General features: G+C 33.4%; 1 protein-coding gene across 1 annotated transcript; it reads left to right on the top strand.

Annotated features, from left to right (window-relative positions):
• The first annotated feature begins 249 nt into the window (after window positions 1-249).
• Window positions 250-26,656, top strand: LOC106056695 (uncharacterized). The gene is made up of 18 exons (XM_056042190.1): window positions 250-380; window positions 2,107-2,231; window positions 2,968-3,061; window positions 3,337-3,517; window positions 3,946-4,977; window positions 5,634-5,688; window positions 5,976-6,105; window positions 6,361-6,543; window positions 7,434-7,541; window positions 9,293-9,445; window positions 14,031-14,288; window positions 14,480-14,648; window positions 15,743-15,840; window positions 16,822-16,876; window positions 18,770-18,900; window positions 19,673-19,790; window positions 19,970-20,091; window positions 25,704-26,656. Exons 1-18 carry the CDS (start codon window positions 297-299, stop codon window positions 25,992-25,994), a joined length of 3,387 nt encoding a protein of 1,128 aa, XP_055898165.1. The 5' UTR covers window positions 250-296; the 3' UTR covers window positions 25,995-26,656.
• Window positions 26,657-27,049: the final 393 nt, after the last annotated feature.

Below are 27,049 nucleotides of genomic sequence, written 5' to 3'. Positions count from 1 at the left end.
TCAGAACTTTGAATGGTCTAAAATATCAGGATGTCGGATTTTCAATATCTTTTCTAGATCTAGTTTACGAAACCTAAACGGGACGGACGAACAGACAGACTACGAACAAAACTAGTAGCGTCTATTTCCTTTTCGGGGGCCGCTAAAAACAGATGCAGTTTTACATAATACTATGAAAATATCTATATTATTGATTTATTCGCTTACTTGCGAGTGGTGATACTATTTTTACATATTGCTTTAATAAGTTAAAAAACTAGATCTAGAAAGCATTCACACAATTCAATTTTAATAAAATGTCTCAGCAAATGGACCTGGAACGAGTTGAGGATTCCTTAACATCTTTCTTATTAAAAACTGTTTTTATTGAAAGGAAAAATGTAAAAATTCTCTATTATAATGATAATATTAGAACTACTAGATTTTACTAGATCTAAATCTAGAGTTAAGAGTAAGAGACTTATATATTAAGAGTAATTTTCTAAGAAAGTTCGTCGATGAGTGAGAGTGAGAAAACTGATTTAAACTCCTCCAGTGGCTCAACTAGAAAGTATTTATTGATGTTATTAGATCAAATCTAGTATTAGTGAACACCCCACAATTATTTAATAAAAAGAGCCTTTATTTTGATAGCTATGACTTGACTATTGATGAAATTAGATTGTTTTTGATTATATGCTCCCAGTCCATTTTATCTATGATTTACTAGATTCTAGAACTGTTTCTAAAGATACATTTGGCATTTTGGTTTCATTTACTAATTTACTTTAGTCTGAGAAACAAGGGTTTTAAACGGGTTCAAAGAGCACTGGTAAGATGATGCTATTTTTTTTTTCTAGGACAGAAGTCGGAAGGAGGGTATATATATGTCAGGTCATCTAGATCTACTAGGTAGTTCACAGTATATATAATTATATATATATAGCCCTTTGTTAAGTTGAGGGTTTAGCAGAAAAGGGAGCAATTAAGAGTGGGAAAAGTAACACTAAGCTGTCGGTTTTGAGTTGGTTTACAAAGAAATTGATATATTTTAAAAAAAATTTGAAGTGAATACATGTTTAAATAGTAACATGAAGTGTTTGTTCGTTTACTGCGAGTGTTCTCTAAGTTACAAAGGGGGAAGGATGTTTGTTAATGTTAGCACTGGACCTCAGTGACCTGACCCTCTTCAACATCATATTTTATTGTAGCTATGCAAAGCGTAACAAAACAACATTATATATATATATATATAATATCTATAGTCTATAGATTTGTATTGACAAATGTATATGATGAGTTTAAAGATGTTTCCAGTTTTTTCCTAGGACTAACCATGTCATAGTTCTAAACATTGAAACGTTAAAATTGGAGCAGAAGCGCTTAACTTGCTCGCAAGATGTAAATTACCATAGATCTAGATTTCTAGAAGATCTAGATTCTAGATCTACTTGATGATCTATATATATATATAATCTAGATTTTAGAGTACTATAGTCTACTTAGATTCTAGATCTAGATTTCTGGCTCTGTTCACTCTGGACTAACTACTCCTAAACTAGATATAGTCAGTTTTAGTTCTAAGTCTAGTTTCTAATTAGTGTAGTAATCTAGTATTTTACTCTATTACTATTGTATTACTCTAGAGTCAAGATCTTATTGTAGATTAGATCTAAATACCATGCTTTAGACGCCTATAGAATATAGAAGCATAGATACTAAGGTAGTACTAGACTGTGCTTTCCTCAAGAGTAGTTTCTTTGTCCTATCCGTCCATTTAGCTTGGATCACAAAATTTGATCTAGAAGATTTTTTTCCGCCTGCCTTGTAGCATTCTGAGATGCTTTCAATAGATGTGTGTTCAGTGTGTTGGGCCTGGTCTAGTCAATCTAAATATCCATTATTTTGTTTTGAAGCATGATGTTTTTAATAGGCCATCTCAAACTTACCCACACTTTGAAAAAATGTTTACTAATGGAAATCAATATTGTCATTAAATCGTATCAATACAAAGATAAATATTTTTTCACTTAAAAACATATAAATAAATATAATAAAAAGTAGGCTGACTTTGGCAAAAGAAAGTTTTTCTTTGGTTCTAAAAAATAATTTTTAATGTATTTTTAGGAATCTGCTCAGTATGAAGATTTGTCTCAAGTCCTTAAGAACATTTTCATGAAATCTGGAATTCCACTGCAAGGAATAGATGCATTAAGAGTAAATGCTGAGTTATTTACTAGCATTTTTGTTATGTAAGTCGGATATGTACATGTACACTTTTTATTTCTTTTTTATTTATTTTCTAGTGCTAGTAAAAGGCATCCTTTTTATTGGAATTAGTTTTAATAAAGAGGATTTCAGATTAGAGGCGAAAAACTGGCAAGTGTCTGTAGTTTTAAAAACTTTGGTGCTCTTGTTTCACATGCAGGAACCAAACCTGAACAACTGGCCAGATTTGCACTGTCCACAGCAGCACTTGTAAAACTCAAAACAATCTGGAAAGACAAAAGCATAGCCCTCAGGGCCTCAACACTAAAACCAGACTGATGCGTTCCTTGTCATGGCCACATAAATGTATTGTTGCGAATTTTGGATGCTAACTACGTAACTAGAGAGGATGACTCTAGCTATGGAATTGAGATGCTATAGAAGGATCCTAGTTATTACCTCTCACAAATGAAGAGATTAGAAACAGGATCACAACAGCAATGGAGCCAGACCATGACCTGCAAACCTTGTCGAAAAACGCAAGCTGATACTTTATGGCCATATCACAAGGTGAAGAGGTTTTCACACTCTTCAAGTTCAAGGGCCTGTTATTAATAATGTCTTTTTGTGTGCTGTATGCTGAACACAAGTTGTGAAATCCAGAGAGAAATTGGGGTTATGGGGTGTAGTAGAAGTAGAATACTCTAATCTATTTGGTAATTAGAAGAAAGTTTAGTAGTAAATAGTGATGTCTGGCTTTGATTTGAATCTTTATCGTAGGCCACAGGATGATTCTCACAACAGCATATCTTCTGCTGAATATTTCTCTTTGATCCTTGATGAAAAGCTTGGCTGGCTGACCTTTTTGTATGACGTAAGTTTGGCTTATTTATAATTATGATTATGCTTCTTACCATTAAGAGTTATCCATCACTTTAGTGTGTCGCTTTTAATAAAAAAAAATTTTTTTTAATTTCTTGAAAAATTACATTTGAATAAGAGCATTTTGTTTGGTCAGATATAGTGTTTTTGATAATTGTGTAACCAAATGATTGTTCTCTAGCAAATAATGCTGTTTTGTCTTTATTCTTTTAATACCCTTTGTTAGTAAAGATAATTTTAAAAAGAAAATAATTTTATCATTGTCAGCTTCTTGCAAGTGTCAGAGTTCCAGTTGCCAACAGATTTTTGGAGAAGCTGTTGACATATGTAACAGACAAGTCAGTAGAGGAATGCCAAGTGTCAAATGTTAAATTGCTAGTACTTGGACTGACATTGGTTCATACACTTCTTTTAGATCTAGTCAGTCCTCAACAAGCTCGTCATCAAGGTGAGAAAATAACAAAAGAGTTGGAGTAAGTTTGTAATGCAACAATATTTTAACACGATTATCTAATGAAAATCTTTAAATATTGCCCATGCTTTATGTCTTAAATTTTAAATTAGGATGGCTTTAAGATTTCTTTCATTAAAAAAAAATACATTTTTGTGTGACAATCTTCATTTCTGAGCAACATTCAAAACGTTTTATAAATCATAGTTAAACTTTCACTGCTATCTGACACAGGCCATGCCTCTTGAAATTGCCAAGTTGGCCAGTGACAAGGGAATAGGGATTCATGAAAAAAAAGATTTTATATACAACTCTTTTTTTGGGACCTTAAGTGACCAGTTATTACCTAGTGATAATTAATTTCTTAATCACTATATTGGTTGTTACTGTACCAAATTATTACTTGATGTTTTGTTATTTTTCAGATGAGCTATCAGAAAAATTTGAAAGAAAGTCTAAGGATTTTCAGCTCCATGTGACCTATTTGTCACAGCTAAACATTCGGTGTATGAATCTTTTGAAGAAACATCTGAACTCTGACCTCATCCTCTCTCTTGTTGTAGCTGAAGATCAACTTTTCAGTCAGCTTGTTCACTTGCTGTCCATGTCTGTCATGATATTCAACCCATGCTTGCTGGAAACAGATGTCACGAAAATGTTGTGTTCTATGTGCAAAGGAAAAGTTACAATCCCTGAGAAAGCAGTTTCATTGGATAAAAATAATAGAAAGACCAGAAAAAAAGTGGGCAAAGTATTTTTCAATAAGCCAGTTGAAATGATCAGCATTGATCTGAATAAATATCACAGTTTGGTAAAAATGAAAAAAGTGGAAGATGTTAGCAGTGGTTGCAAACCAGGTGAAGAGAATTTAGATATACACAAAGACGGTGAAATCAGTTTGATGAACAATGCTAAGAATGTTGATTTTAAGAAAGAAGATTTAACGTGCGATAGCAAAATGAGTTTTGAGATGGATAAAGTTGGCATTAAATGTGATGAGCTACCAAATTCTGAGAAAGTGTACAATATTGCGTTGACAACATTGACCCATCTGAAACATGAAATGACTACATCATTATACTGTGACTTGTTGAGCTTCTATTGTTCTGTTGATAAGTGCCATACCCCTTGTTTGTACCGTTTGCTGAGACGTTTCTTGACCAATGAAAGTGAAATCAGGATTGGGGCTTATGTCTTGGATGGTAAGCAGCTGACCAGGTATGTGCTGGACTTGATCATGAATTTCCTCGATGCTGAAACAAATTCCTCATCTGAATTTCCACAAGATCTGCTTGCTAAACTGCAAAGTCTTTCAATAACTTCATCCTGTGTTAATGTAAATAGACTGCTGAAATCTGAGGTTGAGCTAATTGTAGAATCAGGCAGACTATTGTCAGGGCAGGCTGATCTCATGATGTTAAAAGCCGTAGTTAGCAGTAAAGAACCAGGCTGGAAAGGTAACTAACTGTTAGATTTATATGTTAAAGACATTTATATCATTTTTTAACATTTGTTTGTACTTTTTTAAAGGGCTATTGTTTAAAGTGCATATTGTTTTTTTCCTCAAGCTTAGTTTGTATGAGATCATTTTAATTTTTGATATGATATTCTTTTAATAAATAACTTGATACATGTAACAATTTTAGTTTAATGTGGAAGTATTTGGGTGGTCAGAGTGTTATTTGAAACAGTTAATTATAACAGAAAGCTCCCTCAATTTCAAATGATTTCATAATCAAAGCTTTGAACAGAGTGTTAAGTCACCAGGTCTTTATTACTATTATTATTATTATTGTTATTGTTTTTTAATTTTATATTATATATATAGAGATTATTCTCATTGTGCACTAGACCACTTGAGGACATGCCATCAAGTTCTTGAAAAACACAGCTCAGGTTGATTTAAACATTGAAAATGCTAATCTTTGTTGGGATTTGATCTTGCGACTCTTGAGTTTTGCAGCAAAGGGGAAATAACACAGACCTAATTAAATTTAAATTATTAAATTTAGAAGAAAAAAAATTTTACTCGTGCAGACTTTTATTATTTATCAATAATCATTTGTTCATAAAGGCTATCCTATCTCAGTATCATTTGTTCATATGTTCATAGATCTCTTGGCTCTGGGATTAAACAACGATGACATCATCAACTGGTGGAGCAAAGGGTAAGTGTTGTAAGAAAGTTTTCTTTCGGTTCTGACTTTTGAAAAAACTTTACTGCGGCTGTGTCTTTTTGTGTCTTTGATTTTGTTTTGGATCTGTGTCACCAAGTCTTAGCCATCAGTCTTTTCTTTTTAAAGGGACTTTTTTTGTTTTAACCATACCATTCCCTCTACCTTGTATCTTTTGGTGAGTTACTTTTTTAAAGCTAGAGAAGTTTCATTCTTCTGTAATTATTTTTAGTGTTAGTTTGATATGGACCTATAAAAGCAGTTGATTGTTTGTTATTCAGCTACTATGACTTGGTTTGTGAACACCAAACTGTTCTGATGACTGAGGACAATGTTCAGCGGTTGTTTCATGTCACATGTCATGCACTACACCAACATAAAGACATTGAGATGTCATCATTGTTAATTCAGGTTTTATATTTTTATATATTTACAATAATAGTAATAAGTTAATCTGAAAATTTATTTTGTTTCCTGGTTGTGTTATGTTTTTTATTAGAAGCTCTTTAAATTGAAGGAAAAAATGTCCATTTAGCTTTAACCAAAACAGTCATGTAATTAGCTTTATTTTTTCAAGATAATTGTTGGTATAACATAAAATTTGTTAATATTTCAAGTTGGCTCCTTAACCCGAAACCTATACTGGCTGTTTTCTATTTGTGCCAGCTTTTTAAGAGAATGTTTCTTGGTCTGTCCACACTATTACAAGAACAAATTGTCCTGTCTGTCATCAAGACCATGGATACTAGTGAGTCTTTCTGTAAGTTTCAGCATCAGTTGAGCCAGGAAGTTGTCCTCAATGAGCTCATTCCTCTTTACAACAAGCTAACCTTGGCCAATATTGACCTAGTAAGTAGAGTGTAGTAAGTGTAGCCACTTTTTCACATGATTTCACATGTTCTTACGTAACCTTGATTTGTTTTTTTTTTTTGCTGCTTTTATTGATGAGAATGTATAATTGTTAGAAAAATAGACAGCTATAGAAAATAAAACTATATGAAGGATGACACAGATCAAGAGACTTAACAATTAAATGAACACTAATTCATCTGTATAAATTATAAAATTATAATATAATAATCAGCGAAAAAAGTAAAAAGCAGGAACTAAAACGACAACTACAAATAAGCTGGCTTGATGATGTAGAGGCAGAGCTACAACAACTAAGAGTTTGCACATGGAGCTCTTGTGTGACTGGGTTTTACTATATTGAGTAGTAAGAGTGTCATCTGGTGGTAAAATATACTTTTACATCTATATTGTCTGTGGTTTATGATTGTTTGTTTGTTTACCTTAACAAAAGAGAAAACACCAAACTCTGGGAGATGGGTGGACATAGAAATATAGAGGTTCAGATCTGAGAGAGAAAGTGGAGATGGATTGCTCACACCCTTAGAAATGATACCAACAGCAGACAGGCCTTAGAGTGGAACCCCCAGGGCACAAGATGTAGAGGAAGACCAAAAAGAACATGGCGAGGCAGTGTACTAGATGAAGCCGAGAGGACAGGAAAGATATGGGAAGCCATAAAAAAAATTGCTAGAGACGTTGGAGAGAGTTGTGTTTTTACTGAGGCCCTATGTTCCATGAGTAAGGCCAAGGAAAGATGATGATGATGATGATGTTTGTCCACTGTGTATGGTTGTTTGTTTACCTTACATTGACCACTGTGTATGATTGTTTTTTACCTGGCTGTGGTGCAGGTGATGCTTATTTGTAAATGATTTCTTATTTACCAGGCAATGTCCACTGTGCTGTACCTGTGTCTCTTCTATCCTGATGTGGTTATCAAACAGTCATTGCTCATGGCCATTGGAAACAAATCACAAGTTGGACTTTTTGTTCGTGTAAGTTTATAATAATAATAATAATAGTAATAATTTTTATTTTCGGTAAGGAAATTCGTCTTACAATTTGTGCATTGCACCAAACAAAACATTATTTATAACTATAAAAACCGAAATGTACATTCACACCAGACTCACTCATAATTTACATGTGAAAAGTTTATATCAGATTGTTTCTATTTGATTTGATTGCCGGGGAACAAAAGAGTGCTTGTGTCTATTTGTCTTTGCTATCGGTGTCTTGTATCTCTTTTGTGATGGTAAAATCTCAAAATCCTGACCGAAAGGGTGATTTTTTATTTCTAGAATCCTTTAAGCTTTTTTTATGGATGTTTGTCTCAAACAGCTGCCAAAAATGTTTTTTTTTTTTTTTTTGCCAATGATTTTACCAGCTGCATTTAGGATTTTGGAAGTTTATTTTTATTTTTAATGCTCAGATTGCCATACCAGGCAGTGATAATAAAACTTAAAATATTGCAGATGTGAGCGTGATAAAACATTGCAAAGGCCTTTTCGCTAACATTAAACGAGGACAGTTTTCTCAGTATGATTTCACCCTAGTCTCTCTCTCTCTATATATATAAAGGTATAACGTCCTTAGCTGAGTGACTCATCACTAATTCTCCCACTTATGGTGGATGAAAATTTAACCTGTTATTACTTAGTATGTATATAGAACAACAGTTGAAACCATAACGGTTAAATTTTCCACAAATATTTTTATTGCTGTCTTCTGTATTTTAAGCTCCCTTGTGTTATGAACTTGTGTGTTTGTGTGTACAAAGTTATTGAAACAAAATGAATGACCAGCATAGTCCACGTTTCAAATCATATTTTTTAAAAATTCCAATGTTTAATTGCTTAATATTATGATTAAAATAAAGAATTTAAAAGCAGAGGAAATAAGTGCTGCTTGGATTTATGGGCTGTTAAAATTAAATGCAATAGATACTAGGATTAGCGGACCAAAGGAATTTATGGAGGAGCATTTACTTCTTGTGGGATTTTTTATTTTTATTATTTTAAGTAAAAACAAAATTAACTTCCTCCCCCGCAAAGAGCAATCTACAATCTTCCAACTAAGGACAGGACACATACCTCTGATAAATTACCATCTCAATAAAATAAATCCCACACAACTCCCTCTTTATAAACACTGCGCCCACCCTCATGAAACCGTAAACCATATCCTTTTTGAATGCCCCTTCCTAATCCACCTTAGACAGACCCCACTACCACTCCAGCCTAACATAACCAACACCCTGTACGGCAGTGCTGAACAACTAAAGAAAACAGCACACTTTTTTTTCCTTGGCACAGTCTGCAAAAGAGCTGACAGCTCAGCAGCAAAAAGCTGGCTAGAAGAAGAAGAAGAAGAAAGAAGTTAAAAAAAGGGAAGGTGTCCAAAAAAAACAAAACAATATAAAGCCTGGGAACTAATCAATGGGCATAGCTGGTTGATATATGTTGAGAGAACAACAGTTGTTTTTTTAACTTTCCTGTTTTTTTTACAGCATTAAATTTTTAATAATTTGAAAATGTCAATTTGTTATTGATGAGAAATTTGAAATGAAAATAGTAATCTTATCTTTGGAGTACAAAGTTCTTCAAGCTTAGTAGCCTAGAAGAGTTTTCCTTTTTTAAAAAATTTAGTTAGGAGTAGATTACATTTTTTGTTGAGTTTTTTTTATTATTCTCTTACAACTTATTGACTTTGTTAGTAATAAAAATTGTCTTATTGTTCTGTATAGGTGTTTCAGAAATTTTCCAATGTTTGTAAGTCTTGCCGTGCCAAAGCACATCAGTCCAGGTTGATTGAGTCTTGTCAGGATGTGCTGAGAACCTGCAAATTGGATGAGAAAATTACTAAGAACACAGCTCACCTGTTAACGGAGCTAATAAAGGTGAGATCGCCCTCCAGTGAATGCACTTGGGTGATGTCCTTGATGTTCTTATTTAAATGCTTTTGTTGTGATTTGCTAAAACTTTCTTTTTGAATGCTTCAAATTTTGCTGCCATCTATAACTATGGTCCAGCTAAAGCATCAGAGTGGTTAAATATAAATATACTGTGCTGTGAGTTCCAGCTTAGGAGAGAATCTTTGAAAGGGGCATTGGACTAGACCCAGACTCTTTCAGGGGTAGGCATGAAATTTTACTCCATAAGAGCATGTTAACTTGTTTCATTTTTACAAAAGCTTATATCAACTCACTATGTCTATCTGTCTGGTAAAAAGTTTGTACTCATTATTTCTCCCACACCCATTCTCATATCAAGTTGAAACTGCATAATTATTCATTGGCATAGACAAGACATGAATCAATAACAAAATTAACCAATTAGTCAATTAATTACTGATAATTAATTATAATATTTAATACCATCAAAGGAAATTAATCCTTTAGTGTTCACAGATACTGCTAAATATGTCCTCCCTTTAGATTAGGTGTGGCCACTCTATGACGCTTGCGCCAAAAGTGGCCAAAAGTTTGATTACAAGTGGCGCACTATACCCCTGAGAAAAATAAATAAATAAAAGGCATGCCAGCTCATAAAAAAAATAATAGCCCATTTCTAGAAATAAATACATCAGTAATTTTACTCACTAGCTATTAGGACGTCCATATCAACCAACATTGTTGTAGTATTAATCAACTCATAAGTCCAGAACATGACAGTTTTGTGTTATTTGTAATATAGGATTTTTTCGTCTTCATGCATGCTCTTTCTTTTCATTAGTCTTGGATGAAGCTGCTAACATTTGTAGTGTTGTCTAGTTAAACATTTTCACAAGAGGAATGGGAGAGCACTCCATTGAAAAACTAGAGGGTCTCTTATTAAGTGTGTTCTATTGGATCACGCCAATGGCAGGAAGAGTTGCTGGAATCGCCATTTTGAGGGCAAAGTTCTTAGAGAATGTGAACAAGATCAAGACGTGGTTGTGTAGTCTGTTCTCTTTTGTAGAAAGTTGTTGTTTCTAATTGAAAAAAGAATCTTGGTGTTTGCATCATTGCATTATACACCGAGAATGTGGAAAAATATGGAATTTGAAGCATGTTATGATATCAGTTGTGAACTGTGCGAATAAAATTAGAGCAAGAGGATTAAACAGAAGAGAGAATTCAGAGAATATTGTGAATTGTTAGATAAGAAACATGCTGATCTTATCCTTTTTTTGCGAGGTGCGTTGAATTTGGAATATAAAAAACATTAAACTTGATTTTCTAAAACAATTTCTGCTTGAGGAAAGAGTAGTTTGTTTTAAGGAAAATGGATGTTTGATTTAGCATTTTAAGTTGATGTTACAAGCCATCTCAATGACCGAAATTTAAAATTGCAAGGCAAGAAAACATTGTTTCCTAGCTTAGTAAATAATATCAGTGGATTGAAAATGAAGTTAAATCTGCTTTAAATTTTGGCCCATGTGAACATTATGGAGAACTAAGAAAATTAGCTTCAAGTTAGGCCTATGACTTTGTATCTACATACAGAGGCAAACAAGCATTTTCCTCTATGAAAATGATCAAGCACAAAGTGAAGTGAAACTGTCAGATTTGAAGAACTGTTTGTAGTGTTCAGTTACCATGTTAGCTCCTGATAAGACAGGTTTGATGAAAGCAAAACAAAGTAGAAAACCTCATTAATGTTAGTGATGTTTGGCCTGTGTGTGATCTCATTTTTTGTAGTTAAAACTGTTAACGATTTTTCTATATTACAAAAGGGGGTCAAAAAAAGGTGTGGCGCATCTGAATTAACTCAATGAGTGCGGAGCGTCTATCCCATAGACGGTCTGTCTGCCCTAAACGCACGGAACGTCTATCCCATAGACGTTCTTACCCTACCTTTGTTTCGTTGCATTTTTAAATTAAAAATTTTAACTAACAACAGTGGAACTATTTTTAATTTATAAAAGAGTTCTTCATCCTTTGTTTACATAGAAATTAGAAGCTTTTGGCTTTATTTAGACATTTATTTATTACTTTTTTTACAATGTAAAAAAACGTCGCCATGACTGCGCTAGTCCAAGACACACCCACAATGTTGACTACTGAAGAAACTTTATAATTATTCTAAAAATTATCACAAATAAATAGTAATAATGAAGAATTTGATCTAGATTAGATTCAGGTAGGTCTAAATTTAGCGTATTTATATGATTATATCTATATTATTAGTATTTAGATCTAAATCTATTATTGTCAGTAGGCTAGGTGTAGTCTGTAGATCGAGATTGACTAGATCTAAGCTTTTATCTCTAGACTTGGACTCTAGATCTAGATATATCTTTAGATCTAAGCTTCTGGTAAATAAAAAGAAAGGAAATGGTAGATCTACATCAAATAATCATCCACTGTGGGCATTTTTTCCCCATTTTCTTTTTTTTTTTTTAGTATTGTTTATCTGTAAAAATCTACAACATCATGGCTATGCTTGTCCAAGACACACCCACAATGTTTACTACTGAAGAAGCTTTATTATTGTTTTATTTATACTTCTATGAATTGTAATAATGAAGATCTTGATCAAGATTTAGCATAGGATGAAGCAGACTTGGACATTATTAGCATTTAGATTTAGATCTAGATCTAGTATTGCCTTATACGCTTAGGCTTAGGCCTTAGCCTTAGACTAGGGCTAGGTCTTGAATGTAGATCAAGGTTGACTAGATCTATGCTTTTATCTTTACACCTTTGTAGATTCCTATAGATCTAACCCTTAGATAAATGAAAACAACAGAAATGGCAGATCTAAATCCAATATTCATCCACCATGCTGGGCCTTTTCTTGGTATATTTTCTAGCAATTTTTTTTAGTATTGTTTTTTGGTAAAAATCATCACCATCACTATACTGGTTCAAGTTGCACTCCAATAGGTCTACTACTAAATAAAAGTAAAATATAAAACTATTCTAAATCCATAATTTATCACAAAGGAACAGTAATAATGATCTATTCGATGTCTAAATCTTAGGTAAAATGAATTAGGATTTGTATTGTCCTTCATCTAGTTAGAGATTTAGGCTTTGATCTCTTGCTAGCCTATGTCTTGCACTGGTCTAGTATTAGAATGAAAGATGTTCTATGCAAATAAAAAGAAGACAAATATAGATCTATATCCCATTGATTCAAATGTACATAATATTTGAGTGCATTTGGTTGGTAGATTTAGTACTGGTATCTATTGTTATTGGTAGTAATGAAAAGTGCAATAATTTTCACTTTTTTTTCTGACTAAAAAACCAGGTAAAAATAATAATATAATCAATGATTCATCATCTTTTATTGACTATTTTATCACATTTCTTTTTGAAAATATCACAAAGGAACAGTAATAATGATCTATTCGATGTCTAAATCTTTGGTAAAATGAATTAGGATTTTTATTGTCCTTCATCTAGTTAGAGATTTAGGCTTTGATCTCTCGCTAGCCTATGTCTTGCACTGGTCTAGTATTAGAATGAAAGATGTTCTATGCAAATTGATTCAAATGTACATAATATTTGAGTGCATTTGGTTGATAGATTTAGTACTGGTATCTATTGTTATTGTAATTTTTTAAGGTAGTAATTAAAAGCGCAATAATTTTCACTTTTTTTTTGACTAAAAAACAAGGTAAAAATAATAATATAATCAATGATTCATCATCTTTTATTGACTGTTTTATCACATTTCTTTTTGAAAATGCTGTAAATAGTCTAAATATGCTGTTTCAACAGTAATACAAAGAACAAAATCTAAATTTAGGTCTCAAAAGTTCTAAAGTTGGCATCCATTTTTTTTTCTGAGTGTCATATTATTTAGATTATAATTTGTATCTTATATTTAAATAGAAAGATGTTTACATTTTCACATTCTCCATTCATTTACTTTTACTTTGATACCAAATATGTTACTATAGCATCATTGGTACTTAAACAATAAATTTTTGTTTTAGCCATGTTTGGAACATTTTCATTTTTTTAAAAAAAGTAGCATTTTTTTAAAAACAAAACACCGCAGTCAATGAGTTAAAAGTGAAAAAAAAATTGGCACAATTAGGCAAAAGATTGGTCACTCCTGTCCTAGATAATTGAGCATATTTCTCCCACACCCATTCTCTGATCAAGCTGAAACTTTAAACAATCATTTATTGTACCTAACAAAACATGAATCAATAAAAAAAAAGTTAAGCAATTAGTCAATAAATTATTGGTAATTAATCATTCTGTTTGATACCCAATAAAGGAAATAACTTCTAAATTATTAAGAGATACGGTTGTAAGTGTGGAGCTCTTTCCCCTAGATAAGCTTTGTATTTTTTGTTTTAAAGTTTTTTAGATTTTGCTTGTTTATTTTTAGAAACATGCTATTTTATCCTAATGTGTTGAATGCTAATATGTTATGTATTGAATTAATATTGATTTAAAACTTGTGTGTATATTTTTTTTATTACTTTATATTAAAAAGTTTTAAAAAATCATCTTAAAACATCCTTCCTTCTACTTCCAGAGTTACACTCTTACAATAGATGTTAACAGCGGGATCAGCATTCAGCAAGGTGGTCTGCTGAGTCCATTTGATGTTGTTCAGTTCTTTGTGGTCCCTGGACTGATCAGCGATAACTCCAAATACCTCTGGTCACAAAGCCAGGGTTCAGCCGATGTCAGTCCATCAAGTTTGTTTGAACCCAGTGTGCTGTTCACAAACTTGTCTCTGAACATTCTCCTTTCCTTGTTGGAAAACTTGAAGAAAACATCAGTTGTAGATGTAAGTTGTTTCAGATTGTGTGAACTAATATCTCTTGATAGATGGATTACTATACAAGTTTATCTATTCAAGATCATTCTTAAAACTTTTTTTTTTCAGTTTCTACACATTTTTTTTGTGTTTATAAATTTTCAATATAATTTTTCATACTTATGATCCTTGGATAATGAAATGAACTGGTTTTGTTTCAGTTACATCCCTTTCCTTTGCTGGCTGTCCTATCAAACTTATACCTGGACAACTACTTTGTGTATGTCGATGGACAGTTGGACAAAAACAGAGTGACAGTGAAACAGTACAGTCAACTTTGTTTACTCAAACTGATGCAAGTCATGGCCAAAAGTTCTAAACTGTTTCCAGGTTTGCACAAACAGTTCACCATTAATAAGAGTATTAATAACAGGAAAAATACAACTTAAATTCAGAAATACTTTGTAGGAGGCGCGGTGGCTGAGCAGTAAAGCGCTTGACTTCTGAACCGGAATCCTGGATTCAAATCCTGGTGAAGACTGGGATTTTTAATTTCGGGATCTTCAGGCACCTCTGAATCCACCCAGCTCTAATGGGTACCTGACATTAGTTGGGGAAAAGTAAAGGCGGTTGGTCGTTATGCTGGCCACATGACACCCTCGTTAACTGTAGACCAAAGAATCAGATGACCTTTACATCATCTGCGCTATAGACCGTAAGGTCTGAAAGGGGAACTTTACTTTACTACTTCGACTAGGAGGACATGGCCTAAATTGTGCCGATGTGCCTAAAATCAAAATCTACTTCAACTAGGCATTCTATAGAATGACTACAACTGCTTCAGGCAAAGTGTTAAATGAGTATTTAAAGTATTTTATTAATAGTTCTTGGATTATCATGTCTACCAGGCATTGGTTCTCTCAACCCTTTTATATGGATCTGAGACATGGACTGTAGTGTAACTGAGTTTTTATTTTCTGCGTGCGCAAAGAATGCCTGCATTTCGCACTTTACTATTAACACACATGTATAAATATACTGAGTTTATAAAATTGTAAAGGTGTGTCTGTAATTTATAAGATGATAACTATTCTGGTTAATGTTAATGTGCTCTCATGACATTAAGTTAACTTTATGGCCTACTGATTATAGGACAGGACTACTACAAACATTACATCAGAATGAAGATTCAGAGATTTAGAATTTTTGTTTCTGAGTGTTAGAATCTGTTATGTTAGGTCTGGTATTTCTAGGGCTAAATTTCAGAACAATAAAGACTAAAAAAGTGTGATAGTATAACAAACTGTTACATCTTAAGACTGCGCTATGAAGTGGTCAATAAAGTTTCTGTCATAATTGTCATAATTATTTTGTACGTTCCCTTTTTCATATTACTACACCTTTTTGTTACCCTAATCTTTAACTAGTGTCATCTTATTTTTTTGCAGTCTGTAGGTCAAGAAAGTTTTCTCTTTTGTCCTCAGAATCAAGTTTCTATTGGCTGAGAAACCATTCTTTGACCTCAGGTTGGTTACATGTGGCACTACTAAAGCCAGTTCTAGATCATTGCTGTGACCTTGAGGTAAGCGCCAAAGTTTTGTTGCAAGTATTAGTGTCCAGATACAATTTGATTCTTTTATGCTATTTCAGTTTTATGTATACCTTATTTTAATCAATTTTGGCTGAGTACAGAGACTTACAAGTTATATTAATTGACTGTCATAAGACCAGCATTTTAATCTACAAATATCACACAAAGGATGCAGAAATCATTCAGGAGTGGGTGTTTTAAAGTTTATTCAATGAGCCACCCATTTGTTAATGAGTAGAAGACTATTTTTCAATCTGTGCCATGTAAAAGTAGGTTTCTGTTTTTCTCCTATGCTCCACACTGCCATACAGAGTGTTGGTTATACCCATAAAAAAAATGATGAGGGTGTCATGTGGCCAGCGCAAGGACCAACTGCCTTTACATTTTCCCAACTAATGTCAGGTACCCATTAGAGCTGTGTGGCGCCCAAGGGTCCCAAAATTTTAAAATCCCATTCTTCATCAGGATTCGAACCCGGGACCTTGTTTGGAAGCCAAGCGCTTTACTGCTCATCTACCGTGCCTCCCTTGCATGTAAAAGTCAGGATAAATAATCTCCATTCCTTTCAGACCTGCAATCTATAGGGGTGGTTAATGAGTGTGCCGCCTTAACGTCCTTAACGTAAGTCATGTACAGGCTAGAGTTGGGTAAACTCTGGGTCATCCTAAAATTTCAGAATTAAAAATCCCAGTCTTCACCTAGATCTCATCCTGAAACCCCTGGGTTCAGAAGCCAACGCTTTACCAGTTAGCCATCACACCCCTTAAAAGTCAGGATATTGTTCACTATTGTTGTCCCCATTACCTCACAAGTGGATTAACACACAATATCGGCATTTATAAATTAGATTTAATAATTCTTGAGCAATCTTAAATAATCTGTTAAGTTTGATTTAAGAGTGTATGGCCTTATGAAAAATGTATCAGGTTTATGTAATATATCAATAAATACCTGCAATTATTTCTCTGACAGTTTCAAAGTTTGCTGGGGTCTGTCATGAGAACAACTTCAGCAGCTAACAGTGATAGTAAGTGCTAAGCCTTTATCTTGACACTGGGATTTTAATTATAATTTTTTTTTTATTGAAGATTTATCAAATTTGGAGACAAATTCATACAAGCAAGCTTTTTGGTGAATTCAGTTCACAGAATACTGAGGTATTGATAAGTGAATTGTAATATAAGTGAAAGCCATTTAATAGTTTTTGCAAACTACTCCGCACTGTAGAATCATTAGCTTGCAGCACAAAGTGTTCTTATTTCTCAGTTGGCAACAGTGATCTTCAATATGGCATCCTTGATATTGTTTATTTGGTCCATTTTCTTGTCAAAGTTTCTCCCAAACTTTCTTTTATTCTTTTTCTTACATTTTTTTAAACCCATGACAGTAGGATGCATTGCCGGCAGTGCAACCCTAATGCATTAGGATGCATAGAGAAGCTAACAGCAGTTTTTTAAACTTTACTATAAGAAGAGCTGATCATGTCTCATTTAGAATGAGGGGGTGAAAACCAGATGTGTATAGCCCTTTTTAATTTCTTCCGAGACTTTTTGTAGCAAATGTGCCCATACCCTTGTGTGTAAGCCCCTCTGGAAATTGAGATTTTTGAAGCTTTTCTATATTCTAAGGGTATAAAAAGTACATATTTTTTTAAAGTAGACATATTGTTATATGTTTTGAATTTCTTAATTTATTTATTACTATTAAATCTTATCTTGAATATTTTATTCACCTTTCTTTGCTTAGGGAATATTAAGGAGTAAAATAGGAGTCTATTAGGTTATGTTCCATTATATCACCTCCACATTTCTTCATATCACCTTGATTTGTTTTTCTCTGATTGAGAGAAATCTTAAAAATCTTACGTATAAACAAAGAGCAGATTATTGTGATTAACTTTTTGGGTGAAAATCTCCAATAGCGCATCTTCCATTATGACAGTTTCATTGCCCAGTAGGCAAATATATATTTTGTGGACTGTGGGAAAGAGGGAGTATCTAGTAGAAGGTTTCAGTCTGCCATATCAGAAAAAAAATTTCAATTATTTTACTGTATAAGTGATGCATCAAGATGTGAGGAGACAAACTTGTAGAGCTGTATGCGTACATAAGAAATACAGGACTTGTAATACAATCCTGGCACACATGATGGATTGTAGAATAAATCAACAGACAAAAGCCATAAATGCAGTGATAGCAAAACTAGATTTTCAACAAAAAAAATGTATAGATATTGTAATGATGTGAGTTGTTTAGTATTGTTACGATGATGATTTATTTTGTCAATTCTTGAATAACAGCAAGGCTAAGTCTAAATGTTTGCAGCAGTTTCAAGATATTTATTATACATATACTTTTACAATACAGCTCAGACTCTATTCTCACACTAGTAGATCAAAGTCACCCGCCCATATCGTACGACCATGAAAACAAACACCACTCTCTCATTTAGACCTTGACACTTGCGCTTCTTTGTATTTCTAGTCCCCACAGCTATCTTAGTTTCAGGTATTTGATGAATAAAACAAACTGTGATGATGTCGGATGGAGGGCTGAGAGGCATAAACCTTTTGGATTTCTAACTGAAGGGGTTTTATTTTGAATCCTGTTGTAGACGGAAAATTTTAAATTGGAGAATTGACTCAGAGTTTTTATTTGTTGCATAAAGGCAAAAGAAAATTTCTCCCAGATAATGCTCTTCTCCTACATGTTCTTCAAAAATTTTCAAACAGTGTATCAAGTACGCTACAGTGTACCAAGTACGCTACAGCATACCAAGTACGCTATAGCATAACAAGTACGCTACAGCGTATCAAGTACGCTACAGTGTACCAAGCTACAGCGTATCAAGTATGCTCATTCTTGCTATACACTAGTAAAAATTTTAAAAATAATGCATAAGGATGTCGTTTCTGACCCAGACTTAAAACTGCTGATGCTGATAACACAGCTGGCCTTAGTGAATGATGAAATGTTCCTGGAAATCCAACATTTCCTTCAACATGTCAAACTGTCTGCCAGTTCTGGGATATTTATCATAGTGATTCAGCAGGTGAGTAGAAATAGATTCTGCTTTTTGTTTATAATTTTTTGTCTAGAACTTTATTTAGAAACACCTAGTTTGTTGTACACTCTACTTGCAAATTTAATTTAATTTACTGGTATAAAGTCTATAAAAAATACTTACAGATAATACTTTCAAACCTAACATTATGAAACCACTTTGTCTAGTTTGGTTCCTCTTGATTCAAACTGATAAGGTCTTCACAAGATGTAACAATCCATCTGGCAGAATATGTAAACATTTCTTTTTTTTTTTTTTAACCTCTGGTCAGTTGGACAGCGCACTTAAGTCTACCTAAGTCAGTTTTGTTGTAAGACCTGTTTACCTGGGCTTCTTTGTTGCTCTAACTTTGAACTTCAGGATTTTTAGGACGCCCTTTAGTCTACTAACTCTAATGGATACCCGACATACATTGGGAGTAAAGGTGGTTGGTTGTTGTGCTAGCCACATGACATGACCCTTGTTAATAGTCAGCCACAGAAACAGATGACATGTACATCATCTGCCCCATAAATTACTGAGAGGGGTACTTAACTTTGGCTTATAACAATGTTTGCAATTGAATAGAGTTAAATATTATATATATATTTCTGTCTTAATCTAGAAATGCTTCAGTAGAAGCCTTTAAGCCTATTTTCTTTTCAGTCTACAAATGAGGGAGCAGAAGAAGTATCTTAACATGACAACCTCATCATGAAGTATATTTTAAAAATAGTCTTTTACATGTGCTAAATTTTCAATTTTTTCATTTCTGTTTTAGATGCTTTTAATGGCATTACCTGCAGACCTTCAAAGACTTGTCAAGTTGTTGATTCTGTTGGTGGAGTCTCAGGTTTTGACAGGTTTAATGGCTGATAAGGAAGCTGAACCATTAACAGGTAAGCATTTAATGTGACGATTAGTGATGACATCGTGTCATATTGAAAATTAATATAATAATATAATAAATTATTAATTAATAATAATCTAAAAAATCCTATGTTGATAATAAGAAAAGTAAATGTAGTAATCACTTTGTTTTTCGGTTATTTCATGAGTAATTTCCTTTTACTTTCAGTGTCTAACAAATCAATCCTAGTTGGTCAGTACTTGACAGATGCTGTTATTTTGCTGTGTTCAGAGCTGTCATGTCAGTCATCCTTATGTCATGTCACTAACAACTACATTTCTGCCATTCAGGTATTGGATTGGATTTAAGCCTGACTTTAACCTATAAACATGCATCTAGCATCCCTACAACATGGACAGCACATAGATTATCTTAATTTATATCACACTATTTTTACTTGGCACAGTCTGCATAAAAGATGACAGCTCAGCAGCAAAAAACTGGCTAGAAGAAGTAGATCATATGAAGATTATTCTTCTGGTCAGCTTTATTGCTGCTGAGCTGTCAGCTCTTTTGCAGACTGTGCCAAGTAAAAAAAGTGTGCTGTTTTCTTCAGTTGTTCAGCACTGCCATTGGTTATGTTGGGCTGTAGTGGAAGTAGGGTTTGCCTAAGGTGGATTAAGATTGGGCATTCAAAGAGGTATGGTTTGCGATTTCATAACGGTGTGCACAGTGTCTACAAAGGGGGAGTTGTGTGTGATTTATTTTGTCAAGGTGATAATTTTAAGGTGTATGTCCTGTTCTTAGTTGGAAGATTGTAGATTGCTCTTTGCGGTTGTGGAAGTTAATACTGGTACTGTCCAGTTTGTTTGGCGTGGTCATTTCTTTGTACATACATGATGCCCATTGGTTGAGCCACTCCTCTTTGTATCAGAGGAAGATAAGATCCTGGATGTTTGAATTAAATTTTATATTCTCAGTTCATAATTATTTTTTATTTGTCACAGAGATTATATCAGGTCACTCCATCTGGTCTAAACTTTACACTTTATTTCTCCCACTCCCAATTCTTGGATCAAGTTAAAACTTTGCACAATTATTCATTGTCATTGACAACACCCAAATCAATAACAAAATATACAAATAAGTTAATCATAAAATTGTTATTAATTTTGTTTTATATGGAAAATATATTAAAACATTGACAGGCGACCCATGACAATAATCACAATAATGTAGACTATTAGGTCATTTGTTAAAAATTTAGATTTTAACAATAGACTAATAAACCTTCTATTTTAATAAGTACTTGAAATAGCTCAGTGGCCAACAGGTCTGGCCTCTATCACCGAGGTTGAGTTTAAATTTAAACTCGAGCAACTTTCTTTGTTTATTTTACCTCTTATATCAAAATGCAAATGTGACTCTTATCAACTTGCAAGATAGCAGACGCCTTAAAGTCATAAGACCAGGAGAGTAACTTGCACAATTATTTACAGTTATCAGTATGCCTATCTTCACAAGTGCCATCCAAAATAAAAGTAAACCAAAATTACCAATAAGATGACAAAGTCTAATAATGTTCTCGGTTGACATTGTAAATGGTAAAATCTCCAGAAAAGCCCAACAATGTATCCCTTTTTGAACTACAAACCTATATGGTCGAATTTTGAGTCATTAACAATTAGTGACATTATTAATTCAAAATAATTGATTCGTTTTCACTCAATATAAGTGAGGTTTTTAAAAATGTATTTTTTATTTTAAACTTGTTCTATGTGTACTTTACTAATACTGTCTTTTCCCGATGATAATTGAATCTGTTCTGATTGTGATTTGAGTTTAATTTGAGTAAAAGGCAGTCAAGTAAGTTAAGTTATGTTTCAGACTAATGAAATATCTCTCACTGTCGACACATCTAGTGTCACTTGAAAAAGAAAATAATTGTCAGAAATAGTTGATTGAATGAAAAAAAAATCAAGAGACGTATGTCAGAATTGATTGTAATGTCTAGACTTGACTTCAAAAGATGACACTGACAGTAAATACATGTACATGAAGTTAGGAATTTTTGGTTTTGTTATAGAGCTGTCAAGTGTTTCTCTTTTCTGTTTAACTTTCTGATGAGATGTCACTTATGTAAGCTCCTCCCCTTTCAATTATGTATTAGTCTAGACTTGAATTAGGGTTCCTACCCTAACAGTCAGTTTTTTAGATAAGAGGTTACTTAGTCAGCACAGTATGAAGCAACAACCATTCTTTTGTAAAACTTAGTTGAAATAGAAATCACTTTGATGTGATTAAATATTATCAAAGATATATGAATGTGTTAATTTTCCGTTACATGAGTTGAAATTATCTTCCCCTTTTCCATAGTATGGTTGTATGAATCTTGAGATCATGGTTTTCTGTTGTGTGACAGCAATAGCCTAAAAAGCTTCCAAGATGGATGCATACACAAGCACATTCAGACATATCAGTTAGTTCCATGGAAGCACTGGTTCTTTACAAAAACAAAGAATAACACCCATAGAACTCTCTAAACACTTTTTTTTATGATACCTCTATTCAAGTCACAATTTCTAAAAGGGTGGCCAAAACCTGGGTGTGAACATGTTTCTCGAAAATTGCTCTAACCATTTTCCTAGAAATTAGACTGTTGATTTATATTGGGAATAATTAGCTCGTTGACCACACTGGGAAAACTCTAATTTTACGATGGTCTTAGGCAATCCCTTGCAAATGGTCATTCAACCCCTATAAGAATAGCTTATATTGAGTGAAAACACATCAATTATTTTGAACTAATCATTAATTTTTAATGACTCAAAATTTGACCATATAGGTTTGTAGTTCAAAAAGGAATAAATTGTTGGGATTTTCTGGAGATTTTACCATGGTCTTTTTCAAAATATAAAAAGAAATTAATTTAAATTTGGCTAGAGGATCAGAAAATATTTATCTTGAACTAACTCTACGTCTACTGGCATTTCTGCATGTATTCACTGAAGAGTTTAATAAATTAACCTTCAGGAACATTTTGCACTCCATCTTCTAAGTCTAGATCTATAGGCCTATCATTAGAACATGGTAGTGTAGTAGATTTATACATTTGCTTAACCAGGATTGTTTTCTCAGTTGGGTTAAAAAAATGTTTCATTTTTTGACAATCTAACATTCATTAGTTAAAAGCTAAAGAATCAATCTGTAAGATGTTTAAAGCAGGTATTTGTCTCTTTTTCTTGTTCTTTGAATTATAATTACATGTTGCGTACCAATGGGGTTACATAGCTCAAAAGAATTGTGATTGTAATTAGGTCGCTAGCATTGCAGTACATAGCATGTTTTGTCCGCTTCTTGAAGTTTAATCCCTTAGTTACTTGTGTGTGCCAGCTTCTTCATAAACTGTAGCTGTAGGGAAAAGTCTTCTTTGCATTACAGAGTTCAAACACTAACTGATCAATTGTTCATCATTTCAAATTAATTAAAGTGTATGCTTCTTTGTTGTTGTTTGTTTCATTAACAGTATCAGATGAGCTTTTTCACCAGATTATAAACGCATTGTATACCTTTGTGTATATATATATATTATGGTAATATTTACCATAATATATATATATATACACTAGACATATGTTACCCGCGACCCGCAGGTCTTTTTTTGCGCATTACTGTTGATATAGTCACAATTAATTAAAGTGTATGCCCATTTGGGCAGTTGTTTGAGACAAACATCTATAAAAAAGCTAACAAGATCCTCGAAATAAAGAATCACCCTTTGTGTCAGGATTTTGTGATTTTACCATCACAAAAGAGATACAAGACACCGATAGCAAAGACAAACAGACACAAATACTCTTTTGTTCCCCTGGCAATCAAATCATTAAATAAGAACAATCTGGTATAAACTTTGTCACATGTAAATTATGAGTGAGTCTGGTGTGAATGTACACTTTGGTTTCTTATAGTTATAATGTTTTTTGTTTGGTGTAATGCACAAATTGTAAGACAAATTTCCTTAGGGATAATAAAGATTATTATTATTATTATTAAACAAAATAATAATGTAATAAGTAAAGCGAATGTGTCAATGTAAAAATAGTGTGAATGAAGCTATCAAATAAAAATAGCTAATAGGCTTAAATCCATTTTTTCAAATTAAAACATTTGCTTTGAGACCTACATATATTTGATTAAAATTTGAGATGAATAGACTTAATTTTGTATGTTCATGTGTTAAAGTATAAAGTAGATCTTGAGGTAGACATAGATCTAAATCTACACTAATCTAGAGTTAAAAATTGTATTTCATAGAGTTCATTCTGTGTTGCGCATGCGTGACCTTTTTTCATGAATGAATATAGGCCTATCTCAACACGGCTACGCAACTTTAGCGAACAGCGAACGAATGTATTAAAAATGCTTTAGAAAAACAAATTTGAATGTTAAATTGATTAGAATATCAAATAAATGGACAATAATTAGTATGTTTATGTGTTAAAGCACAAAACTATCTTTGCGAAAAGAAATTTTATCATCTTAGAGTTCAATAAGAGTTTTAGACCTAGACCTAGGAATAGACTCAGTAGAGAGATGTGTTAATGTGTAACCAATTGGTAATGTCAAATGAAAGAATGTTCGCCAGGAAATCTGTAGTCACAGATATCAGGAACTAATTTATGTAAAAAATGCTTTTGAAACACAAAATTGGAGGTTAATTTTATTATATAATGAAATCAATGGATCGTCTTTTGTATTTTCATGTGTCAAAGTAAAAAACTATCTGCGCAAAGTGTATTTCTTAAAATTAGATCTAGGTCTAAATCCTTTTGATCTTTTCTCATGTCAACATTGTTAACCGTGGCCCTGGGGTTTTATGCCTCCTCATGTGGCTGGTGAGACCTATGTTCGGCTGCACACTGGGCAGGTTATTCCAGCTGGAGCTAGTGTCGTGGGCCTTGCTTTTCTTCTCTGGCGTTTTTCTTCTGCCAGGGTGGTTCTCTTTTCCTCAGCAACCTGAGCGCCAGTTTTCACTGCACGACGCTATGATGCTCTGTCATATGCCTCTGTCTCCCAGGCGGCTGGGTCTATGCTGAACGCCTTCAGAGAAGCTTTGAGGGTGTCCCTGAAGCGCTTTCTTTGAACACTTTGCGAGCGCTTTCCTTCACTTAGTTAGCCATACAAGAGTCGTTTAGGGATGTCTGTTAATCAGCAATATAAAATATATTATGGTAATATTTATCTTGGCAAGTGGGATTAGGAAGACTTAACTCAATTTCAAAAGGATGGGGTATGTTAATCAGCAATAGAAATGAATCTAAGCATATTCTTTGTTCTGCTTTTTTCACAATCTATTGATGATTCATGTCTAATTAACTTTATAACAGGAAGACACTCAATTTGAATGATTGGGATGTGATTATTCTAGTGATCCTTTTTTTGAGAGGATTTTCTTTTCCTTAAGAAAACTATTGAGTATTAGATCTACTAAAATACATTTACATATTTATAAAAGTTTAATTGTTAATGTTTAATTAGCCTTTTATGTCTAGCACTTAGGTATTTAGCTGAGCATGATTTCACTTTCGACTAATAGAAAGCTGCCTTGTTGTGCGGTGTGTATTAAGGACTGTGTTTCTGTGGTCTTAGTGGTCCCAGGTTTGAATCCTGCCTGCTACCGTTCCCCTCTACCTGCAGGACGCTTGGGCTAGGATGTAATTATCTTCGAATTTCAAGGAACATCCATGTAAAATAAACAAACTCTGTATTTTTCATGAGTACCTAATTTATGTTTGCCTGGAGCTAAAAAAAAAAGAAACATCATTCAATTAGCCCTTTAGGTCACAGCAGCTTATCTGAATTCATTCTGTATACTTAAGATAGTTCTTACACATTACTGACATTGCTATAGAGTCACTATAGACACTAACTAATCAAAGATGTTCTCTAACTTTTTTTACAGGCCCTTATACCAGCAGGCATCCAGGATGTCACTCTACTGATGTCACTCTTCTGTCAGCACTGTCACATGCTGTCCATTGTGACCTGCCAAGTGGCCCAGGTCCTGCAAATGTCAGCTCTCGACCTTTTGATGAAACTGAAACCTCAGGCAGCATCAAAACATGGGGGCAAGCAGTCTGTCCTGACCAGGAGTCACATCACTCAGCTAGAAGACTATGTGGTATTTGTAAAGGAGGAAGGAGTCAGGAGTGTTCTAGTGAAACAGACTCTGGAACTGGTGAAAAAAATGTAATTGTTAGCCTGTTGTATCATTGTTTTCATTGAATTGTTTACTGTTTTGTTTTTGCATAGAACTAATGAACTTGATACCTTTGATTATTTATACATCAGTGAAACAGGAAGTGTAAGGATTTGATTCATGAAATTCATAATGTTTAGGGGTTGTTTTTTTTGATGATTTGTGTCCTTCCCAATGGGCTCTTAAGTTTGTATCCCCTTGGTGACTTGGAATCTTAAATTTTAAGATTTTCATTTAAGCTGGGTTGCTGAAATTTTAAGATAGAATCCTCTAAAGGTAGAATTTATATATAAGTTTTATATATAGGTTATTACATGGTCCATTGGAGAACTATTTTTTCCTGTTTAATAGCTTGATTTACATATTAATCACTATCTGTTGGACCTTTGGGGCTCCACACATATGATCTTTCTACCATACTCCACACAAAATTCTCCCTCCCCCCTCCCAAAAAAAAAGAAAGAAGAAATATTTGAAAGCTGTAGCCTTCAGGATAGAGTCTGATAGCATCATCTATTTCTATGAATCCTCTCTGTGATGTTTTCATTGTTTAGTTAGTTGTTGAGATTTGTAAAATTTGAATATTGTTTTATTTTATTTCGTTATTGTATATAGTTAAATTTTATTTCATGTTGAAATTTAAAGATCAAAATACACACATTTCTTCTGATTTATTTATTATAATACACTGAATATGTTTGTGGTTTTGTGCAATGGCTGTCTTCATAATGGTATAAAGTGGTTGTATTTTAATTTGTTTAGAGGCCCAATTGGTACATTTGGATGCATGCTACTTTTATCACTTAGTGTTTATCTTTAAAAGCCTAGGGCTATGTATGTCTGTAACTACTTTCCAAAGGGAATTAAACGACTTAAGTTCTATTTTGAAAGTTGAAGACTTTTCAGTGCAAGTCACCTCATCCATTTCTGTGGCTAATGACCTCCTAGCAATGGAATTGAGATGCTACAGAAAGATCCTAGGTACCAGTATCACTTACAAAGACTGCATGACAAACGAAGAGATGAGAGACTATTAGTTCAGTGATTGG

Source organism: Biomphalaria glabrata, chromosome 9 (genome assembly GCF_947242115.1).
Source record: "Biomphalaria glabrata chromosome 9, xgBioGlab47.1, whole genome shotgun sequence".
In the NCBI taxonomy this organism is placed as follows: Eukaryota; Metazoa; Mollusca; class Gastropoda; family Planorbidae; genus Biomphalaria; species Biomphalaria glabrata.
This window is presented reverse-complemented; position numbering and strand designations above follow the sequence as displayed.

What these genes read in the sequence shown, in the direction of transcription:
- LOC106056695 (XM_056042190.1), top strand. Translation starts at nt 297, where the DNA reads ATGTCTCAGCAAATGGACCTGGAACGAGTTGAGGATTCCTTAACATCT. An exon ending in ATCATTGCTGTGACCTTGAG is followed by an intron (nt 15,841 to 16,821) that starts GTAAGCGCCAAA and finishes TTTCTCTGACAG; the next exon opens with TTTCAAAGTTTGCTGGGGTC. An exon ending in ACTACATTTCTGCCATTCAG is followed by an intron (nt 20,092 to 25,703) that starts GTATTGGATTGG and finishes CTTTTTTTACAG; the next exon opens with GCCCTTATACCAGCAGGCAT.